Genomic DNA, 24,004 nt, shown 5'->3' on the forward strand with positions numbered 1-24,004 from the left:
CTAGGGTCATAACCTTAATTCATAGTACTTGGTTCAATTGTCTTTATGCTTGGCAAGTATTCAAGTTTCGGTTTTAAATATAACGTCTACAAATGCTCTATTTTGTGTTAAGTTGAAAATGATTTCTCTTGTCTAAAGTTTATTTTGAATCCTGCAGTACCTTCACAAGTATATAACATCAAGAATTAAGTGAATAAAACCCGGCCCGGTATTTTTGTTCAAACTAAAGTACCCGAGATCACATAAGTTCCCCTTGTTATCTTTGGTACATTTACTACACCAATACGCCCTGATTAACTTGATATTGGGGCCGGAAGTATGTTTTTGTTATTATATAGGTGTCAAACTGAAATACACTGTATAGAGAAGCAGATCAAACATTTTCCTTTTAATATTCCTCACAAGGAACTACCGACTTGTTAAGAGGGCAGTTGTTTGCCGTTCTTGCCGCCACTCACTTAAGTGCACTGATTGATCGCTTATACGGATGTGATCCATCAAATTGCTCTTGATTTCATGTCCTTAAACGATAAAATTTCACTGAGAAACTGCCTATTTAAAAGCAAACAGTTTAGTTTTCTTAGAAAAGGTAGGGTCATGACCTTTGAGAATTTGTAATACCTACTTGGTTCCAACTCAATTTTCGGTTTGAATGCAGTGTATATGTCAATAAACCGAGTGTCAAAATGAAATATCAATTAAAGTAGTTATGTGAAATTCATACACAGTTCTGGAAAAACCAATATTTTCACATGAGCATTACAGTTTACCAGTACACTACATCAGTGACAGCAAAAATTTTTTGCTCGAAAAAATTATGCATCTAAGACAAGAAGCGGCTCAAATGGCTTGAGGCATTTCAATTTCTTACACTTAATTAGCATGAATGTTTAGGAAGCGCATGTTGTAGTTAGTATTTTCCAGGTATTTTCAGTCTAATTAACGTGCTGCTCATGCCGTAAATTCGTCGTAAACTCGCTTTAACTCGTCCTCAGTGAAATCATTGGCCAGATTTGAGGAATCTATTTTTAGCTCATGATGGTCCAATGTAATTTACTCTGTGTTTATGTGCAGTTTCATTTTCACTAGCTAAATTGGGAACTGAATGGGCTGTGGTATTGTCTGGTACTTTACTGTATCATGTTCCGTGAATGCCGCTTTATATAGCTGGTTTGTAGTGAGGTGAGGTACACTGGAATATCTACGGTGTAATTAAATAGTACATGGTATATAAAATAGCATGCTTATGAGTTATTAGTTGAGTACCTGACGTCAAGCACACGATGGGCAAAGGTGCTTTAGGTGTGCCATGCTCTTAAAATAAACCAATGAGGAAATTGTTGTAAGCTTACGCCAACAGGCGGATGTCCTATGAGGTGAATTTTATTGATCAAAGTGTTTCACGATGGGTTGTTTTCCCTAACTACATTGTTGAAGACGTGTTATAATCATAAATATAAATTAGTGAGTCTTCAGTGGGACCTCACACTGAAAAAGTAATATATTACTGGCAAGCCTCATATATATACATATTGTTTTCAAGGGCTCACATGTTTTGCACGTGTACATGTGTTGGACTGAAAAGAAAACATTATTTCACCAGTGACGGGTGGTTCGGCAGGATTCGTATTAAAACAAATGATGTAAACCGGTATCAGACGATTTCGTCGGAAGGGAATTGTCTGACTCAGTACTGAAACAACAGTTATCATCATGTTACAGCTATGAATTATTTTTAGCAACCTTTCGTTTGAACAAATAATTATGGTAGCTATACAGTCGATTCTCAACTGACGCTCCTATTGGTTGGCTAACTTCTGTTATGTGATAGGCCAAAAAATGTAGCGAATAAATTCTGATCAAATTCACAGTGTAGACCGTTTTTCTCGGAAACGATTGCTTTAGAGGCAGTCCTTAAATTAAAGGAAAATTACATGTTCAGCATTTGTCTCAAAGACATATGTGCAAGTAACTCAACGGACCTCTGTTTATAAGCAATCAAAAGCATTCGCCCACGTTTACGACAACAAAAATGGGGAGATATGAATCACAGTTCACAGGCAAATCGTCGAAGATTTTACTCTGCCTTGTTGTCACTATGTACGTCACAGGTAAGTTTAGCAATATTACACTCTGCTTAATATTCGAATGGTTTTTGCGATCAATTTGCCTCGCCTTATAATGGAGGAAATGCACTTAACTGTCAAAATCAAGGGAAACAGAGAAAAACCCGGAAGTATATAGATGCTCGCGGCCACGATGGAAATTACTAAAATCCCAAGGGAAAACAAACCAAAGGTCCTAAAAATTATCTGGACACATAAAAATGTTGTTTGGAACTACTAAGGGCCAGAGAGTATGTAAGTGGAATATATTTTTCGGGTTTATACTATACAATGTCCTTGGACTGAGGGAGTGAATCGAAACTGAAAGTAACAAGCCTTCGCTCGCCACAGCTTGTATATTTCTCATCAAAGCGAGATTCCTATATTCGAAGTTCTCGAATTATCACCAAGCTACTGAAGAAAGCGAAAGAGGTTCACATGAATCACGAGCCGGCCAACGCATCGACGATTGGGAACGCGAATATTCTGGCGAGAAATTAGCATGTATTGTGTTCGTTTTGTTTATCTATAGTCTGGCTTAATTTATGCCCTCTACTAGAAGGCCTGCTAAAGAAATGAAACACGTTATGTTTTATTAAGCGACTAGAGTTGAATCGCAGCGGAAAAATATAGTTGTTTTGCCTTAGCTTCAAGCAAAGAACGTTTCTTTCGCTTGGAGTTCCGCGAAATGTTTTCGAAAACGGCGATCAATTCTCAGAATAATGCTTTCAGCGAAATTGACATGGTCGATCACCTGGTTAAAACATCCTATTTTTCCGAGAAAGACTATTATTAGAAGCTATAAGCATCACCTAAGACGAAAACAAATAATGTTGTTGACGAGGTCCCGGGATACGATGTCAGTATTGGCTGATTTCCAGGAAGGTAATCATAACAACTCTTGGCCGAAAATTCATGAATCCTGGAATATGGAATCGGGAACAGCGGAAAACGAAGAAACTAGTGGATTTATTTTGAAATATAGGCGATTACAACAGTTATCAGTTATCTTTTTCCTTAGGCTATTCTTTATCGTATATAACTGTCCCAGAGTAGCACAATATTGCCCCACGGTTTCGATCTCTCCTGGAGTTTTAATCCCATATTAGCAATTTTGACATGTATTCTCTATTCTATCGTATTTTAAACAGTTGATCACGCCCTTAAAACACAGTTTACATTGTGGTACATACTTTGTTGACTAACCATCCAATATTTGTCAGTATCATGCCAGCGAAGAAGTCCGAGATTGGTATCCCGCCCAAGCAATCCATTGATTGGCAAAAGCAATGGTAATGCTTCGTTTGCCTGGGCTTTTGAGCTTCTACCCACAGAGACATGGAACGAGAGCATATACGAACTGAGCTTCGGGCTCTGGAGCTCTCCAGGATACCTGAAGAAAAAACTCATGGCTATCGACAGACGAGGCCAAGTGCTGGTGCGACCGAACTATGAAAACAAAATCAGCTGCGACTTTAACATGTCTCGTCTGCAAGTGGAATTCACACTTCGCAGCTTAAGCAAAGAGGACTCAAAACATTACGGGCTTCATGTTGAGTTTGAGTTAGCTCGAGCTCCCTTGACGGATACTGTTATTCTCCGTATAGAGGGTAAATACTCAGTTGAAATCACTGATAAACTTACGGCATCCGGATTATAGGAAGTAACTTAATTCAGAAGTACCTAATTACCTGTTCGGAAGACCTTTAAACCTCTCCGATAAGTCGTTTTGGGGGTTATTTACCGGTCTTTTGTAGCCCCCAAGTCGATTAGCCCGTAGCCGATTAGCCCTGAACTAGAAGTCGATTAGCCCCCATATTAACGTTTAAAGAACGCCGGAGAAATAGAAGGTTTGGACCTCTGGTTGGGGCCAAGATATCGTTTTGGGTACCGAGGAAAGGTCAGCTATGATTTTCGAAAAGGCAATAACACTTAGAGTTTTCAACAAATGGACAATAATATCTAATATCTGATACGAGAAGACTCATGTTCCCTTAGAATGATCGTAGAGATAACAATTTTATATTGCAGCCTAAAATCAAAGCATTTGAGAGAAAACCGTCATTTGGTGCCCCTGTTGTTTAAATGTAAGGTCTGTAAGGAAAGACGTGTTGACTTCGCTCAGGACGTTTTATTAATTTCAACAGAAACTGGTTTAATGCACAGAAAGCCCTGCGGTAGGGAATTGCTAAAATAATGAGTGGTTGCATTGGATAAGAAAATAAAAAGCCCCACTCCCTTATTCCTGTTTAGGGAGAAGTGCTATGAAGATAGTGAATTTAAGACTCAAATGGATTCATTGTGAGAAGGATGCGAACTTGTCCACTACAACTCAATACAAATGATGTAAACCAAACAACTGAAACAATTGCTACTCTACTGGTAAAATATTTGGTCAAAAAGTCACTCATTCCTACTATTTACATCTAGACAGTGCACGCGTGATTGACAAGGGAAATTTCCGTGTTAGAAAAACTCTGGAATCCTGGCACACAGCAATTACGAACCATGCTGACAATAATGCGAAAGAATTACCAAGACAATATTGAATTTTATTTTGAACCTCACATTAGCATTTTTACTCGCACACAAGCATTTCTATTGTTTTTTATTATAATTTTGTTTTTTCATACTTTCCTCGGTATATATTTTAACGTTCGCGCTTTCTATCTATTACTCGTTAAAGACTACAGACTGGTAGTCGAAAGCTCGTTTTAAACAAATTTTTAACCAGAGATCGTTTTTCTATTTTTCCAAATGTCTTATCCTGGTTACTCATCTACTTTTAAACATATTTACATCTAGTCTAGAAATTTGAATACTTTCTCAGTCCACAAAACGATGTTGAACAAGTATTTGAATCAAATTCAACAGATCCACCCAAAACTACCAGTCCACTACAGGAAAACGTTACCGTGAGGAATGGTGACCAAAACGGTAAGCGACCACAAATAGCAGGTAAACTACATTTGACCAGCGGTGGATCTAGACCTTGAGCTAAGAGGGGGCCCGGTTTTGTTTTGCTACCGATATAACTGGTGCTGCCCCCATAATGGTTTTTAATTCATCGTTTTCTATCCAATGACCTCCCTAATTACATTTCGACAGTATACGATTTCCTCTGTGAGGTCACCCAGCACTGCTATCACGAGCTAGAATTCTGTTAACTTGCTTGGACCTTATGATAATTTAATCAAGTTACAAATTATTAGCTTAGTTGTCCTTGTTATCACCCTGCAGATTGCTTGGCTTACCGTTAGTGATTAACAACTGATTTTTTATTTTCCAGTTCCCAGCACGCCATCACCATCAAAGCCATCCGTCAGCCCTGCGTTGATATCAATCGCGGTAATTTCCGGATGTGTTATTGTCCTAACACTGACAGTGCTCGTTCTTCACTATCGAAGACGCCACAAAAGAGGCATACCTTACGAGCCTCAGATTGATGCCAAAACACTAAGCAAACACTCCATTCCTGCAGCCATATAACCTTAGGCCTAGTTAAAATTTCAACTTTCAATATTAAAAGCCGGCAATCAGGACATGACCTAGTAACGGGAAAACCGAGGCAGTAATTTTTTCCTTTTGTTTTTGTCGTTTCTTGTTCTTTTCTTTTTGAAGGGGGAAAGTAGAACACTGCAAGAAAATAAATAAAAAATCAAAACAAATAACATTGCCTCAGTCATAATTTTTCTGGCTACGGCCCTGACAATTGAGGATGATCCAACTGTAGTTGATTTCGCAGCAGAGGTGCTCGGAGCAGCAGCCCGTCTATACCATTGGATTGCCCACCTGAAAACTAACGATCGAATCGTCAGTTGGTGACAAGCCATGGAGTCTCGCAAATCATTACGGAAATTATTTGGGATCGAGTGAACCCTGAAAACCAAATGCCATTGACGTAATTCATTTTTAAAGAAATTTCGGAGATTATTTCGGTAGTGAGTGAAGTCTGACATTTTTTCTGGGCCTATTAAGCTTCCTTCCCTGACACTTCTATTAATATGGCAATATCACAAACAAGAAGTATATAAAATACTGTTGCGTTAACGAATCTTCAATGATACAGGAGTGAGGGTGTTCAATGAAGGATTGAAAGGGTAATAAGTATAGACTTGGATGAAATATCACTGAAGCAACCGTGCGACAAACATACTCTTAAATGGCCAATTCTAGACCAAATGAGGAAGAAGTGCAGATAATCCATTCTCTCTCCTTTTCTCTCTCTCGCCGTTCAGTTCTCACGCTCTAACCGACTAACCGAGTGCTTGGAACAGGTTAACTCTCTCAAGAAGTTTTAGTCGTGTTTAATTTTTACAATTTTATCTTGTACATAAGCTGACATGGGATCACTCATACTCATTACGTTTTTATCATTCAGCGTCACGCCTGTAAATATTCAAATTTTATAAGTACCGTATGTCAGTTAATTAGTGTTGCTATTTTACTAGTGTCCCCAATTAGTCTATCTAGGCTAAACACATAGACAATTAAATAAAGGTTCTACTTACTTACTTGCTATAATAGTATTCTTTATGCTGATTTTGTTGAGTTTTAATTTGTATCAAATTGAGTTCAATCAGTTCAAGCTTAAGTTTATGCTCACTCTCTTTTGAGTCTATTACACGTTGAGATCTGAAAATGAATAAAGTTAGTGAGTGCACTGAAATAAAAACATTTACCATTTCTGTCAATTTTATCGACACATTTCTAATTAGTTATTTAGCTCTTTGAGGGTAGAGAGAGGACATTTTGGTGCGGAACATGAATGCGAAGCATTTTAGCTGGAAGCCAGTACGAAGTCCTATTGTAATTTAATTTGCAAAAGCCTTACCCTTATTAAATTACAATCCATAGCAGTACTGATAAAATACGATTTGTATCACTGTTCTAGAAATGCAGACAGTTCTCAGAGTATCTCCTGCTTTTCGTAGAAATTAAAACAATTGATCATTGACGTCAAACGTCAGTCATTCTATTCATTACAAGACGCGCTTACTCAGCACATTTTTAGCTCGATTTACTCCTCAGTGAAGGCCATGATTCATCGACGGGAAACCTTCGTTTTCAACGCTTTCATTTGCGTTTTTGCACTGTTCCAAGGTAAGTAAGCACTACAAACATTGCTTTATACGCTTATATGTAGAGGGCTTAGCCGATATGTTGAAACAGTGCCGCTGGGCTTGTTTGAAAACAAGCGATTATCGGGTGGCGTTGTCGTGGGCATTATAAAAGCAAATCGCGGGAAATATTCTGTTAAATTCATTATTTAAGACAAGGCTTAAAGGCCGACCCGTTGCTGCCTAATCACAGGAATATCTTACCAGGCAACAAGGAGCCACGAGTGCTAAATCATTGAAAAAATTTATATCGTTTTTCAAGGGTCACGGATAGATTTCACGGTCGATGCGTTATGCAAATGTTGCGTCAGTCTCAAAGATCCTCAAATGAAGTATTGTTTTGCTGTTTCATGAGGCGTACACAAGCTTACTCGCTGTCGAATGCCGGGGTCGAATGGCTTCTTGCTTTTCTGGGAAAAATAAAATAATTTAGGAAACATTCACCGGAACTGCGTGAATATCGAGAAGCCATGATGGCGACGTTGTTATCCTGGAAACCTTTCTTGATCAAGTTTATTTGCCTATTCTCATGGTTTCTGCGAGGTAAGCGTTTTTGACAGAGGCAGTTCAGATGGCAATGTGCTACAACTGAACAACTGAACTTCAAATCATCACCGACTTTATTTTCTTTAGCAATACACTAAGATTTATCGGAATCACACTACGTTTTGGTTAACATATCGATGATTGTAAACGATAAGGCAAACATGATTACTTAGCCAGTAGCGAAAAACATCGACAAGACAAACACTCGCCATGTCTAACTGCGCGCGTGGGTATCATCATAGCGTGATGTTCAAGCAAGTTTTCAACTTTAGCGGTAAATTGAATTCTTGAATTTGCCCTCGTCTAAAGGCTCGTGCAATTTTGAGAGAATTTCAAATATCACTCGTAATGTGAATCCTTAATTGCACTCATATTCATACGATTACTTATCCCAATTGATTTTTTTTATATCATTTTATATTTAACTGTCTTTGAACTACATATGGAAACTGACACAATAGAAATATGACATTTTCCTATTTAACCTATTATTAATGTTTTTTCTTTCTTGGCGCTTTAGAAATATTTTATTGTTGTATTCTGTTTATTATTTCCTTTTTTGTTTGATTTTTTCGCTTGTAGCGTCATGCCAGTCCAGTTTATCGTTAACAGGAGACAGGCCCCCAGACCTCGTAAAGGTTACAGAATCAGGAAAAGACGTGACCTTAAGCTGGGATTTCTCGTACAAAGACTCTGCAAGCATTCGAAACGGTCCTTGGGAAGCCCGAGATGTGCTTGAAATAAGCTTTGGAATTTGGAAATCCATCGATGATAGACTCCTATTAAAGAAAATTGTTGCAGTGGACAACAGTGGCAAGTTTGAGGTTCGCAGTGGATACGAGAGCAAAATGAATTGTAGCCACTCAATTAACAAACTGGCATTTGAGTTAAAAGGCTTTTCCTTTGAAGATCAGGCAACATATGGAATCAACGTTGAGTTTGGCCGTTTAGATCAGAATCCACTTACAGACTCTACGAGAGTCAGCATTGGCGCGTCATACAGCGGGCAGGATGAGAATTTTAACATGCGAAATGGTAAGATAAAACGGCAATATATATTCGTATGCCTTTTATTATCGCAAGGTTTTTACTATATTGTATCCTTGGTAAAGAAAGCAGAAATTTTTATTATTGCGTTAGGAAACGTTGACCATATACAAGTACCAGCCAGGCTTGTTTGAGATGCACACTTTTATTTGAATACTCTTAGAAATTATGTTTTCAAGATATCCCTGTTTATGATGGTGAAGGTGGGAAATATTGTCTTGGCGAACGCTCCAAATATTATTTTCTTTGACTTGAGACTGTCACACATCTCTGCTGTTAAGCTTGTATAATATTTGTCTAGATTTATGAAAAGAGTATTTTAATACTGTAAATAAAGCTAAGAAGGAAATCACGTCCTGCTCAAGCGTTATTTTTTTCTCTAAATTAGATCCCAAGTTAAATCCCTCCACTCTCTCTTATCTTCCTTTTGCGCTCTTCTCCATTTCGTTTTTAGTTTTTGGTCGTTTGGAGTGGTTTGTGTACTGTTCTCTCTCTCTTTTTTCCGAGTCACTTGGAGTGATCCGTGGGTCTCCAGGAGTTGTGTAAAAAACCGCACTTTTCTTCAATCGTTTGGAGTGGTTTGTGTACTGTTCTCTCTCTCTTTTTTCTGAGTCACTTGGAGTGATCCGTGGGTCTCTAGGAGTTGTGTAAAAAACCGCACTTTTCTTTAACCACGTTTTCATAAATCCAGTCATTATAGAAGTTTTTAAATTTCATGACATTCAGAGAAATGTAATCTCCCTCTCTTTTTTCTTTTCTTTTTTTTTTTCAGAAACAGCGTATGTGTCAGATACTTTTGACCTGTTATATAAAAGATCAGTGCAGGACCGAAATGAATCTTTTTCCGCGTACAGAATCCAGAAAGGAAATATCACCATCATCGCTCTTGGAAAAGAACAAGAGAATAAAAACGGTTCATGTGTCATTGACTCTGCTCTACTGGAAGAGTGCAAACAGCGTTTCTCTCTACGCTACTATAACAAAACGTATGTAGCCTTTCGTATTAAAAACGTGACGCTACATGATGCTGGGCGTTACCTACTTGAAGCATTTTTCTTGGGGATGATTGATCCAGAATACGCTGACATCAAGTTATCTGTGCAAGGTAATCTATTTTGTAAGGCATTGTGCCAGATCATTTCATTTCATTTGGCATGGGCGGGCATTAAATGGCAAGTACATTACAGGTCTAGAACTGGGCAATAGGGTCAATATTTTGAGTGAGGCTGAAATGGTGTAAAAAAAGTATGAATTTATAATTTAAGCTATAGAGAGCATATAAAAGTAGCGCATGTCGTCTTACTGTAATTCATCTTCTCAGTACTGAAGACATTACAACTTTTTGTTCACCATTCTGTGATTTTAGACTTTGCTTATATATTTTGACACCAGGAACAAAAGACTGCCACATTATCTTTCAATGCACTTCTTCTATTAATTAATAGATATAGCCTGCGAGCAGGCTCTTCGAGTGGCAACTCTTTTCATACCTTCTTTCCCCACGATGAGCCAGCTCACAAGCTAATTAACATGTAATATTGTTAGCCGAACTATAATAACCTTACTTAAATGATAATAATTAATGAGACATAAATTCCTGATATTTTGTTGTCGTACAATTCTAGAAAAACCAGTTACCACTACCTCAGAACCAGGTACTACCACGCGATTCCATGAAACATCAGAACCCAAAGCAAAAGGTGGCCAATCAGGTTAGTAAATGAATTAGGAGGTTAGTAAGTGGAGTGAAAGTACAGGACGTTCAGTGCACTACGTTGTAAAGGACGTACAGTGAAGTGTACAGTACAGTAATCTTTAAGTACAGTGCGCGGCCATTAATCGCTACGGCATTGCAAACGTATAAGTTTAAGAAAGGAAGAATTGGACAAGAGCCAAAAGCTGCTCTAGGACTTTAGGAAAGTTATTGAGCATGACATTTATGTGTCTTTGTCCTGGTGACCCAAATCAGATTTTCCCATTTCATAAATAGGCAAATCCCAGTTCTATTTTGCCCCCCCAGGACGTTCATAACTAATTTCTTGGTCCAATCCTGTCAGAAGTCTCAACTAAGGTATTACATGTACCTGCACACCATGTCTTTAGGATCCGCATACGTGGGATGGTTTTGTTGTTGTTGTTCAGTGTTTTGCTACTGATGCATGATGTTGCTTTTGATCTTTTGTTCCATTTTGTAACAGCTTTTTGTTTTCTTTATCTTCAGACATCCAATTTTCTGCCACTTTGCTGCTCGCTTTGATGATGGTATTTCAAATAGGATGGTCACTTATTAATACATTTTAACTCCTATTAAACTGTCACCCTCAGAGAAATGAATAGTTGCCACGTAAAGGGACTGGCCGCTTAATTGCCGCTTTTCATATGACGTCATCATTTTCCAAACTAAGAAATTACCAATCCTTCTGAAGTTTAAGTTTCATCAGACGTAAGGCCCTCTAATAACTTGACGTTTTGCAGCGTTTTAAAAGCTCGACAGGGTTCCTCATTTTGAAATAGGGCACGTTTTAATTTCCAAGTTTATGCGTTGTGTGACATTAAAATGGCGGCCCGATAAGACTCTCGAGTAGGTCAAAAGATGAGTTATTGCCCAAGTTTTTGCTAACTAAACAGTTGTTGCTCTATAGGAAATGTTAATTTCAGTGTGTCGGAGCTCTAGAGTAACAACTTTTCGTTTCAATGGCAAAACTCAATGACAGATGTTTCTGTTACTTTACGGCCGGCATGTTTGTGTCCCTCCGAGGGGCACAAACATGGCGACTCCATACAAAGCTCTATAAATTTGTGTGAAACACTTCTCCGAATAACGGGAGAATGAAAAACCGCACAGACCTAAATCTTGGCGGGGTTGTTTATATATCAATAATCTTTCATATCCCAGCTTCTTGACGTAATTCATCGAATGGTTATGATTTTTATTTTTGTTGGCGTGACACTGCAAACCAGCCATAGCCCAATTAATAGGGGTAAAAGCAGCAGAAAACCCTTTGGTTAGACTGTAGCCTGAAATGCCGGTAGCCTTATTTCCCTAAACTCCAAAGGGCTTAAGATAGGTAATAGATTAGTAATCGATCACAACCAGATGAGTTTTTAATACTCATTGGCTAATTTAAATTTTGAAATTTTTTACTGCGATCAGTCATGACTAAGAGAAACAATTGCGTGACGTCATTGTCAGTCAAGCACAATTAGACCCGTAGCCCGCTTCGCCTCATGGGCTATTGACCCGTGGCCCTTGAGGGCGAAGGGTCTAATTGTTTTAGTATCACCCAACTAGTCGGACAGAAAAGACAATAATAAAGTTAGCAAATGCAAGTTGAAGAAATATATATTTGGGAAAAGCGTCACGCTCGATTGCGCCAATTTCGCCACTCGAGGACTATTACTAATACACCTCTAGTAGCGTAGCCAATTAAAATGCAGGATTTGCGTTAGTCCACTAGTTGGGTGACACTAACTTCAAATATTCCTCCAAGCGGCTGCAGCGTTATTGAATATTTGTTCAGTAAGCTGGGCTCCGGCATCAAGGGTTTCACTGGTACCTTGACACTTAAAACAGGTGTTAAGTTTTTTAGGACAGATCAGTTCCTACCAATTTAACAATTTGAGAAATATTGTGATAAGATTTTTTAGCTTTTTTCGTCCGATATTTGTTGGCAGCATCTCATAATAATTGGGCTAGTTCGTAAGCTCATGTTACCAAGGCTGGTGCAATGAATGAACACTCAATGAACACTGAATGAACACATTGATGATGATGTAAAATTTTAAGTGTCCCCAACTAGTAGGGGTGTTTCTCCTCGGTTAGCTGAGACTGGCACGTTAATAAAGTGTTGTTGATGATGATGATGATGATGATTATACAAATTGTCCAATGTGCTTGTATGCCATGCTACTTTTCAGCTTCTGATATCAATGTTACCTTGTTCAAAATTGCATTCCCAGTTGTACCCTAATATCAACCTTGCCGGCATGAATTACCACAGTAACTACCCAGAACCTGCTTACGTCTGGCCTCATCGCTCATTCTGTGGAGTAACCGCAAAATTCATCTGAAGATTCATTTTTTTCCCATGGCGCAGTCAATTAGCAAGACTAGTATTTGCTTTTTCTAAGTGGCCGTGCTCTCTATCTGAAAATATTGAACCTAGATCAATTTATGTTTCTTATATTTAAATCTAAACAGCTCAAATAAAAACATTCTTGTTGTTATTGTTGTTGTTGTTGGGTGATCTTATCCGGGGTTCGTGGATTCGATTCCCACCGCATATCAAACTGAGTTTGTCCTTTGGCACGTGTGGCTCCCTTCAGCTATTTCCTCTCCGACTTCTGAGGTCTTGAACATAAATTATACCTGCGGAGGCAAATGAGCAAGGGCATCACATGATGGACATACACACAGGGTGAAATAACTCAATTAATTGATTTTAAAGCTAACTTAAAGGTCTACATTGGAGGCATTTAAACAATATTTAATTCATTTACGAAATTCCTGAAATGAACATTTAATTGAACTTTCATGTGTTAAGTTAAGTCTTCTTATGAACCATTTCATGAGCACATTAAGCTGAAATTAAAGTTACCCTATAGGCTCATTTCATAGGCTTTAGGAAGATCCTCTAAATTGTCTTAAAGGTACATTTAAGTTACTTTAGTTTAGCTTTAATTTTTGCTTGGTGGCTCCAAAAGTTATCTTTAATTTGCCTTTTAATACCATTTAAATGTTAAATAAAAGTTTCAAGTAATCTTTAATTTACCTTTATAGTGTGCCCTAAATGCTCAGAAAATGGTCTTTTTGGAATTGATGGAAAAAGGGCAAAAATCATCAAAAGTGGTGATTTGGGAAATATACTCCACCAGATCGAAGCCAGGCATTTAATCATAATTTAAAGGGGCAGTGATACCAGGAGTTCCTTAGCTTGTTTGAAAACATGTACAATATTTTATTAAGTTCATCACTGGAATCTGCCATGCAAATTGTTTTGTTTTTTTCATTTTGCTGGATACATAACAAACTAAAGTAAAGTGAAACCCAATTTATATCAGAATTGATTTATTAAGTTTTTAATGGTTCTTGTTCCTCTACATTCTATCATCACATGAGATATTTTTAACATTATTTGCTGACTGCATTGCAATTTACAATAAATAATGAGAAAACATTTACACTGTCCATCAACAGCTACAAAATTAAAAAATTCCGAAATATCTGTTAGCTTAATTCAAAGTTAACAGAATTCACCTGTTTGTCATTTGAGAAAAAAATGCTATCTCTTCATTTTCTTTTTATCTGATTGCACTTTATGGGGGCAATGGCCTACCTGACACATAGGGTAAACATGCAACTCTGACTGAGCTTGCCTTAGCAGGACCAACAAAAGTTTCCAATCCAGAGAGAATTATCTTCAATTTCTCTCTCTAAAAACAGACAAATTACACTAGCCTCTGCTGAGGCAACTCAACCATGTCAATGATAAATGTTGCTCAAAGCTGAGTACAAGAAAGGTCTAGCTTGGGTCTACTCCTCGACCCTTTGTTTCCTTTAAATACTTCTGATTGCCAGTGAACAATGACTTAACAAATAATTAATGAGGATTTTCAAGTTGATCAAATATTCTTAACTATAACAAGAAATCTCTCTTTCAAAAGAACTACAGTATGGGTCCATTTTGAATAACTGGCTAAAGAAGCTAGATCAACTTTGCAATCTTGTATATTTTGAAGTATGAATAACTTCAAAGTAGCTGTACATATATCTTGCAAAAAAAATTAAGTATTTTGACTGAAAATCTGTCAGTTGGCTGTTACTGGTTGCTATTTCATACTGGAGTCCTAAAATGTTTCTAGCTTGTATTCTCGTGATGGTATATTTTCTATAGGATAAATAATTATTACTAAAAATGCAAATTTATGATGTCAATTAACTCTATGAGCATTCATCTGTCAATGACAAATTCATCAAATATTAATATGAAAATACAATGATCTGCTCTTAAAAACCGTATAAAGGTTTGTATGCTTTTTAAAATTCTTTGTCATGCTGTCAACCAGTGACCACTAGCAACCTTAGATACAAAAAAAGAGAGAAACATTACAGGGTTAAATGTCTACTCTTTCAGAGCCCATTGAGGGAATTCAGTTGGGGACTGACGTTCTGACTTTTCCTCTGCTTCAATTCTTGGCAAAATTCTTTCTTTTACCCTCTTTGTGAGCCTTTTCTTATAAGCTTTGTCCAGCTTTTTTTTTTCATTTTCCTGAGCTGCCTGCTTTCCCATGAGAGTTTCTTAACAGCATATTTCATGACTTTTGCATTGCCATTCTCGTCATTCTCACAGCAGCTTTCCTCGCTGCTCATGGCATCCATGATAAGGATCTCTGCAGCCTTGCCCTTTTCATGCTGGTCAGCCCAGTTGACCAATTCAAGGGCTGCTGTTCGTCTTGACAACTTCTAAAAATACATAATTATATAAAAGGACGAGTAAGATATTCACCTTCTTACAATACAGTCAAACCACATCTTGAGTTTGTTCAATTACTTTTGTTCAACTATAAATTTGTTGGATCATGTGTACTAAAGGTATCCGCAGTTGAGTGTCGATCGATACTTTTGATTGATACTCTCAATCAAGATCTCGATCAATACTTGATCGACATCCCAATTGATACTCGGTCTACACACTATCAACACTTGATCAACAGTCGGTCGATAGTGTGTGAGTGTCAACCGACTCATATCAATCGATCGAAAATTAGTTGACTCTTGACTGACACTCGACCGAGATGACGGTGGAGTGTTGATCAAGTGTCAACTGAGGTGTCGATGGAGTGTCGATTGAGTATTGATCAAGGGTATTGATCGACACTCGACTGCGGATGCCTTTAGTACACATGATCCAATTTGTTTACAATATTTTCATTTCTCTGAGCACACTGGGTTGTAGCTAAAAGAGCTTTATCTGTTGTAGTCCAATGCATAACTCTGTGTGTTTTTGGCTTCACTTACAATTGTAGCTGCATAGTGATATAGTGAAATTTAACAGGTTTAATAGCCTGAGTTTACATGTATGTATGTTAAGGCAAACAAATAAGGATTAATAAAAGAAAAAAAAGTGTGGTTTTCTACCAAGCATCCATCTTTTTGGATTAATTTCATATTCTTTTCAGAAGTCTGAACCTGCCTTCACAGCTTGGATGGCATTTCTTAAAGTGCAAAGTACATAGCTACCTCTCTTTGACGGCCACTCTTGCGAGTCTTCCTTTTGTGATCTTCATATTTAGAAGAGCTCTTTAGCCGCCTTGTCTCATAACAAGACAGGTAATATCTTTGCAAAGCAGCTGTTAAAAAAAGAAGTGGTAGCACATGTATGATGCAGACTAAACACTTCAGAAAAGACAATTGTTATTTAAATATATATTTGGCAATAATCGTTTGACATGACTATTTGATGAGAATTGATGGACTGAACCCAGGAATAATTTTGCAGGTTTTCTAGAATTAGCCCTATAGCATGCAAACAAGCATGGCAACCTCCTTATTTATTTATTTATTTATTTATTTATTCATTTTTTGATGTAATGGCTGTGATTAAGAAAAGTTTTCAGAAATCATTTCTAATCAATGGAACCAGCAGGGGTTTCATTAATGTTTTCAACAGGAGGGCAACTGGTTTTCGCAGGCAGGCAAAACTTTATAAACTGAACTTCTTTGTAGAAAAACTTTCCCTAGGTGGTCAAACGAGGTGGGCAAAATCATCCTCACAGCTGGTCAATTTGCCTGGTGCCCTGCCCTTAATTAAACCCCTTCAAAGTTCATGCATGGAACAAGTTTCAGTTTCAACGTTTAAAGCACATGAATACAAAATGTACATTTACATAAATTGCCTTGGTAAAAGCAGTGTACCTTCAATAATGGCCCTAGTCCATGGACATCTCTCTGGTCCTCCATATTCAATAAGCACTTGGTTGATAACCCTCTCAAAGATTATTTTGTTGCTCTCGGAACTTACTCTAAAAAGATATAGCATCAACAAAACATTCAGTTTGCTTCATTGTAACACTGCACTTCAGATATTTTAAAACAAGACACATTTTGGACATCATGTATAGTTCTACAGCTGTAGGTGTTATTGCAGGTTACTCTGCAAGACAGGGATTCCTTTATCACTCTGCCTGATGGTTGATGTCAGCCACAAGGCAGAAATAAAGACAAGCAATTTTCGTTTTTGCAGCATAGTTGTGGAGGATTACAGACTGTGTTGTTAAGGTTACCCCACATGTATAAATTTTAAACAGGAGGCCACTTTCCCCAATTTGTGTTGTATTAGACAAGACACTTTGCCTTGTAAAATCAGATGTCCATATCATTGAATTACTCACTCTTCATCAAGGTAGAAGCCATGGAAGTCATCTTTTTTGGCCAGAACTTTGTACATTTTCCTGATTGATCTCTGAGAAAGAAACCTTTCAGTTAAAAATAGAGTTTATTGCAGTTGACAGCCTTCTAGGATTGAATTTATTTCCTCTTTTCCACAGAGGCTAGTGCCACTGACTAGCATTTTACAACAGACTCTTTTGAGTTTGTTTATTAATGGTACAATTTATTTGTTCATTTAGGGTGCAGTTTGACAAAGCGACATGTGTTTTAAGCAGTTTCACTGAAAATGACATTGCAAGGATCCTTTACGACATTAGAAAATAATTTTAAGCTTTTGAGTTGAAGGCACATTTTCCTTTATTTTTTCAAAAGTTTTCAAGAGCAACTACTTTTCAGCAACTACCATAATCAGGAAAAAGCAATATGTTTTCTTCAATTACCTTTTGCTTTGTTTTTGTAGGCCTGTTGGCCTTTTGAAAGAATAATGCCCTAAGAATGGCCACTCAGAGTGTACATTTTATTGGCTACAAACACTAGATATAAGCTTTAGGTTTCAATAACAAGAATTATTGGTCAAGAGAAATTTAGTTAATGGTCCTGGAATTTGTCTAATGGATGTTAAAATGTTTAAAAGAGTTACTTTAATAGTAAGTTTCCACCTGTTACTGTCAAAAAGTTACTTTAATAATAACTTTCCACCTGAGGTAAATCAAAAATAACCGAACAACATGACCACCACTTAACAGTCTGAATAATTATGCACACATAATTCATTTGCGCCCCCAATTACGTTATGTTTCTTTAAACGCGAACAACTACGTCAAAAGAAAAAGGAATAGGAAAAATTTTTCAGTGAAGTCATGAAACCGTATTTCTTTGATTTCATGTTGTAGGCTTAGAAGCGAAAAAATTCTACATTAACCTCAACCTTGCCCGAGGTAAATAAAAAAAACACGTGATCTGAACAATTATGCACGCATAATTTCGTTCGCGCGCCAAATTAACTGTGTCACATACGCATACGTAAAAAAAATGGAAAAGGAAAGTTTTTTCTTTAGTCTTGAGAATTTATATTTTAGATTGTATTTCGTAGGCTGAGAAGCAGAAAAATTCAAAGTTAACCTCACTTGATTTCCGTCTTAATTAAGCTTAAGTCCTTAATTATGATACTCGAGAGCCAAACAATAGAAATCATTCAAACGAATTTGCTCGATCTGTATATGGGTCACTGATTTCATTCTCATGCAAACAAGATCCAACAAAATTTAAATTTCATGCGTAAACTTTTCACTTACTCTACATGCAGCTGCTACCACAATTCGCGTGGTCTGTCTTCGACGATGGAAACGTCTTCGAGTACCATTTCCCGCTTCAGCATTTCCTTGGCTCTCCAGCCGCTGCTCGATCCGTTTGAGGACTTCAGCATGAGTTTTGCTGTTTCTTTCGTGCTCCTCCCTGAGCTTCTTGTTTTCCTCGGCAAGTTTTCTGTTGCTTGTTATCACTTCCTCCAATAATACCAAGCATTCGTCGGACAAGTTAGCTCGAACGTCCGTGAGTACATCAACTCGCTCTACCATGATTCTCGATCTCCTGCTTGTCGACAATGACTAGGTATTGGTTGGCTGATCTCCAATGTAAAGTCGACCCAAATGTCGTAGATATTGAAAGAAGAAAAAAGGACTTGCAAACTCGGAGAAGACAAGAATGTAGCTAACAACCTCGAAGAGTAAAGAACGCTCGCCGAAAAAGCGCGCCAATTTATTTGAACTACCGGTACGGGTGCCTCAATCTAGTGCTTCACGTGATCACTAACCAATGTCAAAGTTCCAGTGTCATTTATTAACCCGAAACTCGAGCCTTCTCTACTACGCTTGATCTTCGGCGGGAAATCAGGTCAAAGAGCGTTGAATTTACTCTCCTCTGTGATAGTTTTAAGGTAAGTTCCATTTATTCTTGGATAATACTCCTAATTTGCCGCTTCACATGTCTTCAGAAGCTTTTCAAGCACATGGACAATTTTTTGACTAAAGAAGTAAGCTTGCATAACCTGAGATCGACATGCTCTCATCATTAGTGTATATATTAAATACAGTATAAATCCAAGTGTATGGTTCTTGGTCCGGTTAGAAAGCTAGTGGCTACTCATAATGAAAGCCCAAGTGACATCCATCCAAACCCTGGGGCATTACAAGGGAAATATAGCACCAATTTAAACTACTTTTTCTTCTAGTTGTAGTGACCACCACTGATCAACCAGGTTTGCACACGGGGTGCTTACCATTACTAAGAAAAACTGGTTACGTTGACTTTGAATGATACAGAGAATTTCTGATTTTCTTGTTCCAAACGAAAACACTGTATAGTGCACTACCTCCTGAGGTACATGTAGTGCACAATTGTTTGATTTTACAGGTTTTAACTGTCTGATCCCTAATTTTGACTGTTAACCAAAATTTCTGCCGGAATTTTTTGGGTCAATGTTAAACACCAGTAAGTTTTCCTTCTAACAACTTCTTTTCCTCTTGTGACTCTGATCTGTTTCATTGGTCACACCAGTCACAAATAATGCATTTTACAAAATAACTGAGCTACTATGCGGGCTCTCATTGGTCAATAGGTGTGTTTAGATGAGAGTATGTAAACGGGGTTGTGACATTTTAGATTCGCGCATATTTTTGAGAATTATTTTATACCGGTAAAAGCAATGGAGTACTCAGGTTGGGAGAATTCTCGAAAGTTACCCTCAACTACATCTTGGGTTTGCATAACTGTCGAATTCTCCCTACCCTCCTTGTGTTTAGATGAGACTATGTAAACATGGAAAAAGTTCTCTATTGCTTAAACTTTAAGTGGAAGGAAATAGCTTAAAACCGTAGAGGAATGGTCCTGATCTCTTAATCAAGGAAATTGATGTCCCGTAGTTTGAGAATATACGAAAAATAATGCAGAAAAGGATGAGCCCTATTTTTAGTATATCTGTTTTCATTATTTTAAGAGAATGGGAAAGCACAATAAAAGTGCACGCAAGGAATACTTAAAAAGGAGAAGGAACAGATTAAAAAGGAAAAGAGAAGAAGTAGTCAGTGAAGAAGTTAATAACGATGATGAGATTTCAACAAGCACAGACAATGACAGCTGTCTTGGACAGGATAGCAGTGAAAGTGAAACTGGTAGTGATATTCTGCAAGGTTGTTATCTTGACCCTAATGATCCCGAAGTCCAGAGGCGTTATAGTTATCCTGCTCTAAAGCATGATCGTCTTCTAGTGGGATTTTACAGATTTCAGGAAAACAAAAGGAAGCTGCTTAAACTCTTACGAAACCCTTTGGGGGATGAATGGTTTGGATAAAAAGGTAAGATTCAATCATGTGAATTTATGGCATACAAAAAATGTGAAGATCCTTGAAGGTAATATTTAAGCAGTGGTCTTAGTAGTCATCACATATTGCCAGAGCAGTGTTTCAATGCACTGTCAGCTTGGTTGAATGCTTTAGTTTTTTAGTTTTGTTTCATCTAAGTGTTATTTTCTCTTTTTGTTAAAGGCACATATTGCCATGCCTTTTAAACAATTCTCAGCACATCTAGTGAGACATTAATCATGTAAACAAATTCAATTCATATTGGTTGAATTTGTGTTTTCAAAGTAGGATTCATTGATAATTAGGGTTTCACAAGGTAAGATCTCGATAATGGTAAATTTCATGAGTGACAGCATTTTTTTTAGATAGAAAACAATACTACAGCTGTAGATCTTGATATTTGGTACTATTTGTGAGTGACTGACAGATTGCAGAGCTTAATTGGATGGTACATGTAATAAGTGATCACATTCCTAATTGGCATGCAAATCAAGATTTTTGCAGCTTTCTTGTGTTATAACAATACAATTTATTGATTAAGGGTTTCACAATGTGAGATCTTGATACTTGGTACATTTTGTGAGTGACGGCATTTGCGCCAGATCTTTATGCTAAATTGTATCAAGACGAGTGACCACATTTGAACCAAGGCAATGATCAGTTTTGACCTGTGTTTGTTTTGTTTAATGTTATGGAGTTGGCCATTAATTTTGTATTGTGAGACCTTGATAGCTAGTACATTTTGTGAGTGCGTGATGGCATTTTGACTTGGCCATGCACACTGGAAACCACATTTACACCAAGTGACTTCGGTTCTTAAAACACATTTCATTGTTTTATTCAAAAATAGAACTTATTAATTTAAATTACACAATGTTTGATCTTGATGGTTAGTACTACATGTATTTGCCAGTGACTGAGAGATGGTAAAGCTTAATTGAACTGTAATAGTGACCACATTCCTAATTGGCATGCAAATCAAGAGTTTGGCACCTTTCTTGTGTTATAACAATACAATTTATTGATTAATTAAGGTTTTCACAATGTGAGATCTTGATACTTGGTACATTTTGTGAGTGACGGCATTTGTGCCAGATCTTTATGCTTAATTGTATCAAGATGAGTGACCACATTTGAACCAAGGCAATGATCAGTTTTGACCTGTGTTTGTTTAGTTTAATGTTGTGGGGTTGGCCGTTAATTTCATATTGTCAGACCTTGATAGCTAGTACATTTTGTGAGTGAGGTGAAGGCATTTTGACTTGGCCACGCACACTGGAAACCACATTTACACCAAGTGACTTTGGTTCTTAAAACACATTTCATTGTTTTATTCAAAAATAGAACTCATTAATTTAGATTACACAATGTTTGATCTTGATGGTCAGTACTACATGTATTTGCCAGTGACTGAGAGATGGTAAAGCTTAATTGGTATATGTAATAAGTGATCACATTCCTAACTGGCATGCAAATCAAGATTTTTGCAGCTTTCTTGTGTTATAATAATACAATTTATTGATTAAGGGTTTCACAGTGTGAGATCTTGATACTTGGTACATTTTGTGAGTGATGGCATTTGTGCCAGATCTTTACGCTTAATTGTATCAAGATGAGTGACCACATTTGAACCAAGGCAATGATCAGTTTTGACCTGTGTTTGTTTTGTTTAATGTTGTGGGGTTGGCCGTTAATTTTGTATTGTCAGACCTTGATAGCTAGTGCATTTTGTGAGTGAGGTGATGGCATTTTGACTTGGCCATGCACACTGGAGACCACATTCACACCAAGTGACTTTGGTTGTTAAAACACGTTTCATTGTTTTATTCAAAAATAGAACTTATTAATTTAAATTACACAATGTTTGATCTTGATGGTCAGTATTACATGTATTTGCCAGTGACTGAGAGATGGTAAAGCTTAATTGGACTGTAATAGAGTGACCACATTCCTAATTGGCATGCAAATCAAGATTTTTGCAGCTTTCTTGTGTTATAATAATACAATTTATTGATTAAGGGTTTCACATTGTGAGATCTTGATACTTGGTACATTTTGTGAGTGAAGGCATTTGTGCCAGATCTTTACGCTTAATTGGATCAAGACGAGTGACCACATCCAAACCAACTCAATGATCAGTTTTGACCTGTGTTTGTTTTGTTGAATGATATGGCGTTGGTTAATTTCATATTGTCAGACCTTGATAGCTAGTACATTTTGTGAGTGCGTGATGGCATTTTGACTTGGCCATGCACACCAGAGACCATATTTACGCCAAGTGACTTTGGTTCTTAAAACACATTTCGATGGTTTATTAAAAAATAGAACTGTTGAATTTAGATTACACATGTTTGATCTTGATGGTTAGTACTACATGTATTTGCCACTGACTGAGAGATGGTAAAGCTTAATTGGACTGTAATAGAGTGACCACATTCCTAATTGGCATGCAAATGAAGAGTTTGGCAGCTTTGTTGTGTTGTAAATTACAATACAATTTACTGATTAAGGGTTTCACAATGGGAGATCTTGATACTTGGTACATTTTGTGAGTGACAGCGTTTGTGCCAGATCTTTACGCGTAATTGTGTCAAGACGAGTGACCACATTCAAACCAACGCAATGATCAGTTTTGCTAGCTAGTACATTTGTGAGTGCTTGATGGCATTTTTGACTTGGGCATGCACACTGGAGACCACATTCACACCAAGTGACTTTGGTTCTTAAAACACATCTCCTTAGTGTTTTATTCAAAAATATAACTTATTTAAATACTTAGATTACACAATGTTTGATGGTGATGTTTAGTGCTATTTGCCAGTGGGTGTTACAAAACTATTGATTTTTCTTCCATCTTTTTCAGGCATCTCAAGGAAATTCATTGAGGCTTGGCAACTTCCATTTGAAATAGAAATCTTTTGGGTAAATAAGCAAATTGAAACATTTTGAACCATGTGACTTGCCAATTGACATGTCAATTGTGTACATGTATCCACTAATTAGAGCCAAATCAAAGGATAACCAAAAGCACAACAAAACAAATGATAATTACCGTTGTGGCTTGCTGATTTTTTTCTTATCTGATCAGCTTTTCCGCATGACTATTTGCAATTTCGAGATGCACGATTGTGTATATTTTTTGTTTGTAGTTTTGATTCACACAGTTCATGTAACAGGGTTCACTTAAGTTCTGAATTTACTGCTTATATACAGGCTGTAGCATTATCTTTATGGGCCATGACTGATTGCATATAAAGATATTTACAATATGAAGAAGGCCACTGTAATTACAAAGTTGTAGAAATTCTGTTTTGGATTGACAATCGAACAAGAGACTTTTTTGATTTCTATCGTGATCACGCGTGCAAACAATAATTAATGCTCAACTTAATTAAAGGCGATCATATACTTTTTCACTAGATTGCAGTTCATTAAACT

General features: G+C 37.2%; 3 protein-coding genes and 1 pseudogene across 6 annotated transcripts; 3 read left to right on the forward strand and 1 right to left on the reverse strand.

Moving 5' to 3' along the window:
* Positions 1 to 1,849: 1,849 nt before the first annotated feature.
* Positions 1,850 to 6,799, forward strand: LOC110043392 (uncharacterized). Its single transcript, XM_089273712.1, has 4 exons — positions 1,850 to 2,111; positions 3,329 to 3,715; positions 4,980 to 5,042; positions 5,395 to 6,799. Exons 1-4 carry the CDS (start codon positions 2,033 to 2,035, stop codon positions 5,592 to 5,594), a joined length of 729 nt encoding a protein of 242 aa, XP_089129838.1. The 5' UTR covers positions 1,850 to 2,032; the 3' UTR covers positions 5,595 to 6,799.
* Positions 6,800 to 7,087: 288 nt separating this feature from the next.
* On the forward strand, positions 7,088 to 13,881 carry LOC110044733 (uncharacterized). 2 transcript variants are annotated; one of them, XM_089273711.1, is made up of 5 exons: positions 7,088 to 7,208; positions 8,354 to 8,806; positions 9,591 to 9,923; positions 10,444 to 10,530; positions 11,040 to 13,881. In XM_089273711.1, the coding sequence occupies exons 1-5, from the start codon at positions 7,145 to 7,147 to the stop codon at positions 11,117 to 11,119; spliced, it is 1,017 nt and encodes a 338-aa protein (XP_089129837.1). In that variant the 5' UTR covers positions 7,088 to 7,144; the 3' UTR covers positions 11,120 to 13,881. The 2 variants fall into 2 exon arrangements, with proteins under 2 accessions (XP_089129837.1, XP_089129836.1); XM_089273710.1 differs by lacking the exon at positions 7,088 to 7,208 and adding an exon at positions 7,597 to 7,768.
* A 967-nt stretch (positions 13,882 to 14,848) lies between these two features.
* Positions 14,849 to 18,784, reverse strand: LOC149104081 (uncharacterized; annotated as a pseudogene). Its single transcript, XR_016202193.1, has 5 exons — positions 18,503 to 18,784; positions 17,210 to 17,304; positions 16,734 to 16,840; positions 16,059 to 16,168; positions 14,849 to 15,281 (listed from the first exon to the last, which is right to left on the reverse strand). The product of XR_016202193.1 is annotated as an uncharacterized LOC149104081 (transcript).
* Positions 18,785 to 19,020: 236 nt separating this feature from the next.
* On the forward strand, positions 19,021 to 23,985 carry LOC149104082 (uncharacterized). Of its 2 annotated transcripts, XM_089273718.1 has the most exons (3): positions 19,021 to 19,143; positions 20,205 to 20,560; positions 23,430 to 23,985. In XM_089273718.1, exon 2 carries the CDS (start codon positions 20,206 to 20,208, stop codon positions 20,554 to 20,556), a length of 351 nt encoding a protein of 116 aa, XP_089129844.1. In that variant the 5' UTR covers positions 19,021 to 19,143; position 20,205; the 3' UTR covers positions 20,557 to 20,560; positions 23,430 to 23,985. The 2 variants fall into 2 exon arrangements, with proteins under 2 accessions (XP_089129844.1, XP_089129843.1); XM_089273717.1 differs by lacking the exon at positions 23,430 to 23,985 and having other exon boundaries at positions 19,058 to 19,143; positions 20,203 to 21,055.
* Positions 23,986 to 24,004: the final 19 nt, after the last annotated feature.

Source organism: Orbicella faveolata, unplaced genomic scaffold, assembly GCF_042242905.1.
Source record: "Orbicella faveolata isolate gen_17 unplaced genomic scaffold, um_ofav_v1 contig_35, whole genome shotgun sequence".
NCBI lineage: Eukaryota > Metazoa > Cnidaria > Anthozoa > Scleractinia > Merulinidae > Orbicella > Orbicella faveolata.

What these genes read in the sequence shown, in the direction of transcription:
- LOC149104082 (XM_089273718.1), top strand. Translation starts at nt 20,206, where the DNA reads ATGGGAAAGCACAATAAAAGTGCACGCAAGGAATACTTAAAAAGGAGA.
- LOC110044733 (XM_089273710.1), top strand. Translation starts at nt 7,696, where the DNA reads ATGATGGCGACGTTGTTATCCTGGAAACCTTTCTTGATCAAGTTTATT. An exon ending in ATTCTCATGGTTTCTGCGAG is followed by an intron (nt 7,769 to 8,353) that starts GTAAGCGTTTTT and finishes TTTCGCTTGTAG; the next exon opens with CGTCATGCCAGTCCAGTTTA. An exon ending in GAATTTTAACATGCGAAATG is followed by an intron (nt 8,807 to 9,590) that starts GTAAGATAAAAC and finishes TTTTTTTTTCAG; the next exon opens with AAACAGCGTATGTGTCAGAT.
- LOC110043392 (XM_089273712.1), top strand. Translation starts at nt 2,033, where the DNA reads ATGGGGAGATATGAATCACAGTTCACAGGCAAATCGTCGAAGATTTTA. An exon ending in TGTCACTATGTACGTCACAG is followed by an intron (nt 2,112 to 3,328) that starts GTAAGTTTAGCA and finishes AATATTTGTCAG; the next exon opens with TATCATGCCAGCGAAGAAGT. An exon ending in GAGGAATGGTGACCAAAACG is followed by an intron (nt 5,043 to 5,394) that starts GTAAGCGACCAC and finishes TTTATTTTCCAG; the next exon opens with TTCCCAGCACGCCATCACCA.